Source organism: Panthera uncia (assembly GCF_023721935.1).
Source record: "Panthera uncia isolate 11264 chromosome B3 unlocalized genomic scaffold, Puncia_PCG_1.0 HiC_scaffold_1, whole genome shotgun sequence".
Classification (NCBI taxonomy): domain Eukaryota; kingdom Metazoa; phylum Chordata; class Mammalia; order Carnivora; family Felidae; genus Panthera; species Panthera uncia.
In genome coordinates this window covers 20,778,421-20,786,289 of record NW_026057582.1, presented here as the reverse complement: position 1 = coordinate 20,786,289, position 7,869 = coordinate 20,778,421, and the positions used below count along the sequence as shown (strand labels likewise).

At 36.8% G+C, this 7,869-nt stretch overlaps 1 protein-coding gene across 2 annotated transcripts in view; it reads right to left on the bottom strand.

The window, feature by feature from the left end:
• Positions 1-7,869, bottom strand: part of SEL1L (SEL1L adaptor subunit of ERAD E3 ubiquitin ligase) — a 53,148-nt gene that overhangs the window by 21,518 nt on the left and 23,761 nt on the right. For both annotated transcript variants that reach the window (XM_049612390.1, XM_049612391.1), the window contains exons 5-10: positions 7,683-7,788; positions 6,475-6,637; positions 4,041-4,094; positions 3,891-3,950; positions 2,227-2,308; positions 1,703-1,857 (exon numbers count right to left, since the gene is read on the bottom strand). In XM_049612390.1, the coding sequence (XP_049468347.1) occupies positions 1,703-1,857; positions 2,227-2,308; positions 3,891-3,950; positions 4,041-4,094; positions 6,475-6,637; positions 7,683-7,788 (620 nt within the window). The remainder of the gene's footprint in view (positions 1-1,702; positions 1,858-2,226; positions 2,309-3,890; positions 3,951-4,040; positions 4,095-6,474; positions 6,638-7,682; positions 7,789-7,869) is intronic.

The window sequence follows — 7,869 nt, the reverse complement described above, 5'->3', positions numbered from 1 at the left end:
TTGGTTTTTTTTTATAACAAGTGCTGGAAAAAACATCTTTTTCCAAAAAATTGTAAAGTTTTTTTTTTTTTTTTTTTTTTTTTTTTACATAAAATTCAAAACCAGGCGAAACCAATCCATAGTGTTAGAAGTCAGTTCAGTGGGTTACCCCTGGGGAAGAGGGGGCTCCAGGGTGCTAGCTGTGCTACACAGCATGCTCACTTGGTGATAATTCAGGGGGCTGTATGCTTCAGATTTATGTACTTTTCTATATTAAGGTCATAATTCAAGTAGTAAAAAGAAGTAAATGATACATAATACCACATACGGATTTTTTTTCACTTGAGTTTTCCACTGAATACACTGAAGTATTCTATATTCTACATAGTTTTTTAATGGTTGCATAAAATTCCATCACATGGAAGTGTCATATTTGAAATAAGTAGTTCCCTATTTTGAGGCATTTAGATGGTTTTGAATTTTAACTGGTTTCTCATATAAAAGAAAGATGTTTAATTAGACAAGATAACTATTATAATTTCCATAAGCTAAGATTTAGATATTCCACTGCAGGTTTTCTTTTAAATTTAAAGAAATTTTAATGTTTATTTATTTTTGAAAGAGAGAGAAAAAGAGCAGAGGAAGGGCAGAAAGAGAGGGGGAGAGAGGATCTGAAGTGGGCTCTGTGCTGACAGCAGAGAGCTGGATGCGGGGCTTGAACTTACGAACTGTGAGATCACGACCGGAGCCAAAGTTGGACGCTTAACCGACTGAACCACCCAGGTGGCCCGTTTTTCTGTTTGTTTTGTTTCTTAAACCTAAGATTCCCTTCTGTTAAGTCTCAAAATTAATTGTTCTCAAAAAGTATCTAATGCTTATCTCTAAATTTCTAAATCAGAAAAGATCTGTTAAATTTCATAGAAAAAAACAGGCAGGTGTTGAAGTTCTCCTTTTTTAGGATTATCAAATAATCCATGAAATAACAAATTATACATGGTGTTTTGATTGATATACTGTACAATTTACATTGAACTGGGCTACTTAAGTTGATGCCCTTGAGGAAATTATGGTCTAAAACAAGCAAAGGAAACATGAACAGTAAATGGCTCTGAAGGGCATCTGAAATTACAAATGTTCCAGAGACTTTCTGTTTAAAAAAAGTAGCAGTTTTCATCCTTGAGGACTCTAATAAGAGCCTCATCATCTGTAAAACTCTGCTCTTTTCAAGCAATGGTTTTCAACTGTGGTGCAATCACAGGGCCAGCTTCTGGGAACACATGCCTAGTCTACATCCCAGATGAATCCTAACGGAAATGGAAATGTCTTTTTTTTTTTTTTTAAAGTTTATTTGAGAGAGAGAGTGAGCACATAAGCCAGGCAGGATTAGAGAGAAGGAGAGAGAGAATCCCTAGCAGGCTCCACGTCATCAGCACACAGCCCCATGAGGGGCTTGAACTTACGAACCGTGAGATCATGATCTGAGCTGAGATCAAGAGTCGATGCTTAACTGACTGCGCCACCCAGGCACCCCCCAAATGGAACTTTTTTTAAAGTACCAAGAGTCCTACACTCTAAAAAAAACAAAAAAAGCTCCTCCGGTGATTCTAATATATAGTTAATAATCGCTCAGAGCAATAAAAATGTTTCTAATAGATGTAAGTGCTTGCCCGAGACTATAATATAAAATGCAGTAAGATATACCGTGAGATGTTTAAATACATACCTGTGCCTGTACATCACCTTTTTCAGCTAGGAACTGATAATACTGAATCAAATCTTCTTCCAGCATTCCACTATTCATTCCTGGATTTTCCACCTCGTCAGGCAGCCGTATTCTCTGTACTACTGAGCCTCCTGTCAGTGAGATGTCACTAGCAACTGAAACAAGGGGACGAAGTAATAGCATGGAGGAAGGTCAGAAGCATTGTTCCACAGAAAAAAGTATCATTTCAGCTGCCAAATGCTGACAGACCTTATGCAAACAGTAATCTACAGATTACAAAATAGTAATTACAGAAGCCCAGTTTTTTCGACAAACTATTTAAGAAGTGGAATCCAAAGCACATGTGCACATACACACACAAGTTCTTAGTCAACTAGGGTAAAGACCATTCCACTTAAGAGAGTCAGTCACGGTTGTTTCAAGTAATACAACAAAAATAGATGTATTTAAAGTTAAATCCATTTTGGTTTTTGTTTCTTTTGATACGGTGAAAGGCAAAAAAAAAAAAAAAAAAAAATAGATACCATGATTGGCAACAAGACGATAGTGAGTCAGTGCCGATTCACAGCTCTGGAGGACTCCGATGCCGGCCCAGTACCGGTAACCCTGTGAGACAATCTCTGGTGAGAAGCCTGCGGTTTCACTGGAGCTCTCGTCGTAACAAAGAAAGCCACCTGCATTCAGGATGTAATTCTATGGTTCCTTGATCCCAGTACATCACCACCTCATTTATCCTGAGTTTTAAGTTCGGCAACTCCAACAACCAGACTATAGCTAAGCACTAGGAAATAGTGAAGTTCCCACAGAAATCAAAACAGATGCTATGAACCTTATGCATGAACTCTGTGTATCTAATGTGTAAAAGAAAATTACTTGGGCTCTTGCTAAGAACACATTCTAATCTTATTTTAGACAGGATTTTAACCAAAACAGGGTTGATTTACCAAACCAGCAAAGAAGCAACAATTAGCAAAACAGGGAAAACAAACGATTACTGGATGCAGGCAAAGACACCAGCAAAAAATGATTTCAGAATGAGGGGGAAGATAGTGAATTATAAAGAACATTAGATGCAAAGTAGAGCCTCTTGAGTCGTTTAGCACAGACTCAACTTTACAAACTGTCACAATCCTTAGGGTGTTTTCGTATAATTACGTGTATAATATTTCATGTTTTTATCCTGTAGCCATTATTTAAGAAGATTGGTAAATTAAAAAAAGTTATCTGTAAAAATATTTAACATACTTTTGCCACACAAAAATAAATGCTTCAAATTTCTGGAAAATTCATCTAAAAGCAACTTTTCAATTACTGTTTGAGGAATAAATGTGACCACAGATGAAAAAACCAATGGGAAAAAAAGCTTCAGAACTAGTGAGGAATGTTTCAGAAAGCTAGAGCAACATTCTTGTTTTTCAGTGGCTTTAACTACTTCAGCAGTTTGTGTCTGTCACAGACAAGGTCCAAGCTCCTTGGCAGGATGTAGAGTTCACTTACGTGATTCCTGATGCACTTCCTGGCATTCTCCTCTCCAGCCACTAAAAAGCTTGTATTTTCTTGCAAGCACCATGTTTCCTTGTTGCTGTCCCTCTGTATATATTGCTTCTGCTGTCTGGATGCCCTTCCACTTCTATTCACTACTGTTTATCCCTCAAAAGTTACTTTGTTTCTTTCCTCAGAAAGAAACTTTCTTTTAACCTCTTTTTAACCTCTTTCCTTTAACCTCTCCTTCTGACACCAGTGTGAATTAAGGACCTTTCTAGGTGATTCTTGTACTGTAATGATCTCCTTACTCGTGTGAATATAAATGTAAAACAAATCAATGTTCAATGTAAAATCAACTTAAATGTAAAATCTGTGAAAACTCAACCTAGGAAATGATTCTGACAAACAAGCTTCCAACTTACAGAAAAAAAAAAAAAAGAGCCATTTATCAGATCTCTATTTTAAGGGCAATCAGCCAAACTAATCATTTTAAAGAAAAACTGTGGACTCTACAAATTTTCATCCACATGTAGATTCAAGTGTTATATCTGTTAATAAGAATTTAAAGGATGTTCAACTGAATATTTGATCTGAATGAATACAAGCAGATCTTGTTCATGAAAGCTAGAAAAGTTATGGCTCCTCAAAACCCAAACATTCTGCTACTCAATGTTTCTAAGTCTTCCCCTGAAATCTTACTTACCAAAACCATGTGTGCTATCAGGTTGCCCCCAAGAGCTCCAAAAGTGTAATACACGAGGGCCTGAGAAAGAACAAAAGACACTTAACTGATCATAGGCACACACTGACCCAATTCAAATTGTTGCACATGATAAAGTTTTCATAGTATTACCTTTGCCTGACTTGAATTGACACCAAGTCCAGAGGCATAGAGAAAGCCAAGGGCCTGAAATAAAATGATAAAAGTAAGAATTCTTCCCTAGTGGAAGTGTATCCAGCAGAGACATGGTTTTATGAACTACGAAAAGACGCAACAATCTTTAGATGCTGAAAGACTTGAATCTCCAAGTATGTACAACTGTGGAATTAAAGAGACTCAGAAATGCATTCAAGGTTTTACACAATGAAATACAACTTTAAACAAATCGTCTACCTTGAAGATTAAAGACAACTTAGTAAAATGTTAACTAGAAAAACAAAGCTGAACACAAACATGGCTTTTATTTTATCTTGATCGATAGCTATTTTGAGAACCAAACAACCCCTATAATGATATAATGATCAACACATTACCTAGCAAAGGAGAAAACACAATGAAAATGGTAAGAGACTACCAAGATAAACTATCCTAGCAATAAAAAGGGGCAGCAAGGGTCAAGTTGAAGGGGTCAACAGAGAAAGGTCACTTTACAATGCTAAAGCACACATACTTTTTCATTAAAAAATAACAACAGCAACAAAAAACCCAAAACAAAAAACCCCAACCAACCAAAACATGCATTGGTAAGGTTCTAATTTTTGCCTTCTGAGGACAATCCTTGATGACACGAAAGTAAAAGCTAAAGTTAGAAAGGCAGATATATCACGTGCCAGTGTTCATCAAAATCATGAGCTCTGTTATATTTCCCAGCCTCCCTTGTACTTGGGGTCACATGTCTAGGATGCGGCAAAGAGATGTGAACCATTTTTAGGTGTGGCCATTAAAAACTTTCCAGAGAATCCTCCAGCCCCCACTTCTCCTTTCATGATGGCCCCAAAGCCCTACGTTTCAGACGGTTGCAGCTATGTGGCAGAAGCAGCCCTTGACTGAGTCACCATCTGGAAGACAGGACGCAGGCAGGGGAACTGCACCGACCCTGGCATGCACAAGGAATAACTCTCTGTAGTGCTGAGCCACTGTGATTTGGGGGCTGTGTCTGTTACATCAGCTAGAATTAATTACCACAGAGAGAGTGTTTTGCAATGTACAACATAAAGCACCGTGGCACGGTAAGGTGCTATTATTAGAGGGAAAAGATGCCTTAGAAGAAAAACCATACTTCAGAGCCAAATGTGTCTGCAGAAAAAGAATGTATGTGTGAATTTTATATAAAATGACTTACACAAAGAAGGGGAAAAAAGCTTTGAAAACAAAGGAGGAACAGTTAAGATATAACCTGTTTATAAATTAAACCACGACCATGTTAGAGCTGCAGACTGGTTAGGTATTCGGTCCTACAGAAAACTATGGTCACAATTCCTGTTATTGTTTACACAGTCTGAAAACAGTCCTCCTCTGTGACTAGAAATTTTATATTTAAGCATATCCCATACCTTCAATAAACCTGAATTATGGAGAGCATTTAAAAGAAATGGGGTGGCCCCCTAAATCCAGCTGTCAATCTTACTATTACCAAGGGGAATTAAGCAGGTATCATGTACCAACTGGTGTGATGCAGTCTGGGATACAGAGCACCCCCCATAAGGCAGTCTGGGCCAAAAGTATTTTCCTTGTGTTCATCAGCCTTTAGCTGTGACATCCCCTGTAGGAAACAGAAATGAAAAATGGGTCCTGTTTCTAACACAGATAAGAAAGAAAAGCGGGAACTGTGCTAGCAATAAAGACCAAATATAAGGTGTAGTCCTAGGCTGGATGCTGCTTTGGACAAAACAAGTATAAAGAAAATGTTTTGGTTCAACACCCTATGAATACTGTGTGGGTATTACATTTACCAGAGTGAAGCAGTGAGGGCTATTTACTGGATGAGCAAGTAACGGAACAGAAGACTGTGCATCTCATTTTAATAAAAAATTCACAGTATAAATACACAAAGAGAAAGGTCAAGAAGGGTGTGCATGCAGTAACATGTTACCAATGTTCAGGTCTGGGTGGTACAGAAGGATGCTTACTTTCTTAGTATTTTTTAATTTGTATTTCTAGTTTCCTATAATGGACACGTACTATAATGAACATTTAAAAAACCACCAAGATTACCAAAAGCTACAGTATCTGAAGTTTGGAAAAAGGGCAGTGGGGAGTGACTGCAGATAAAAAAAAAATAATCACCTTCATGTTTCACTCTTTACAGATTGAATCTGGAAAACTACAAATATAATTGTGGTAAGATGCAACCTCAAGAACGCCGTAGATGACCACAAGTGTTCTCAGACTAAGGAAAAAGACTGTCTGAGAAGATTGGTAAAATGATCTGCTGCAAAATTAGTATTTAAAGATATTCTACCTCGCAGCCATCCTTACTAAAGGAAGGCAGACCATCGAGAGTAAACTGCTGTGAAAATAAACAAGTGCTGTGTGCCAAGAGATTCTGCCGTGGAAGTGCACTTACAGTTTGTCCCTTAGGAGAGCCTTCCTCAGTCAGTTTCTCAAACATCTCTTTAGCTGCCTGGATATTCTGTGTCAGGTAATCACCAAACAAAAGAGCATACGACACTCTCTCCAGGGCCTTGGTATGGTTCATGCCTGCTGCCTTTTGAAGATACCGATAGGCTCTTTAAACATAAGCAATTAAAAAACAAAACAAATTAGCAATATTTTGGAACTACTATTAAAATATATATATATATATATATATATATATATACACACACACACACACACACACACACACACACACACACACTTTGACAAAATCTGGGGCGCCTGTCTGGCTCAGTCAGAAAAGCATGTAACTCTTGATCTTGGGGTTCTGAGTTCGAGCTCCACATTGGCTGTAGAGATTACTGAAATAAAAAAAACTTGAAAAAGTTTTCTTTCTTTTTTTTTTTTTTTACAAAAGCTAAAATGCAGAAAAATTAATTTCCCTGTTCTATAGAATCCTTCTGATATTTGATTTCTACTAAATTGTGTTACTTATATATGTAGAAAGCATTCTGGCTACTTTTGTTTTTATATAAAGTACCAGTTCTGTTATTCCAATATTTTAGAACAGTCTAATTTTAAAAATTTCTATTAAGAAAGTTATCTAGATTTGCAATGACAGAATTATAATAATGTGGTATCCAATAAATAATCCAATGATAACCATGGCAATTTTCTTTTAAAATCTTTGCACAGACTATAACAAAAGTCAGCTAAAACTAAAAGTAAGGCACATAAAACGTTGGAAGACAGTCAACTCATTTCATATTCTTTCCAAATTCCTAAATTCTAGTCTTTGTCTGCAAGACAATTACAAAGCAAAAACAAAAAAAACGAAACACCTGACAACAATTCCTTTTGTTTTACGTCATTTTGAAATCTGAACAGTGTAGGTATTCTTGGCTCTCAGAAACTATTACAGCTTTAATCAGTTCCCTTTTGTTTATTGTTCATTCTTGTGACGAGTATTTATAATGTTTTAATCCCAACAAGCTGAAATCTGATAAAAGTAATGGCCCTACTATCCATATTTCATAGTAGGTTTTCTTATAGTATAACTTAAGAAATCCTGTCTTTGGGAGTAGACTTCAAAAAGAAAAAAAATACCACACTTTAGCTTTTTATCTCAGTAATGGCCTGTGTTAGGGGAGGAATGGACTTGGTAGTGCTACCTACTCTCGTTTTTGGCTTTTCTTATTGCTTCCATTGAGGATTTTCATCCCAGTCTGGTACATCACTTCTGCTTCCTGCATTTGCCGTCTTTTAGCAGCCTCTTCTTCAGCTAAAAACAAAATGTCAGATGCTTTTAAATGTATTTTAATTTTATACCACTTATGTATCAAACATCAGTATATATTTTCTT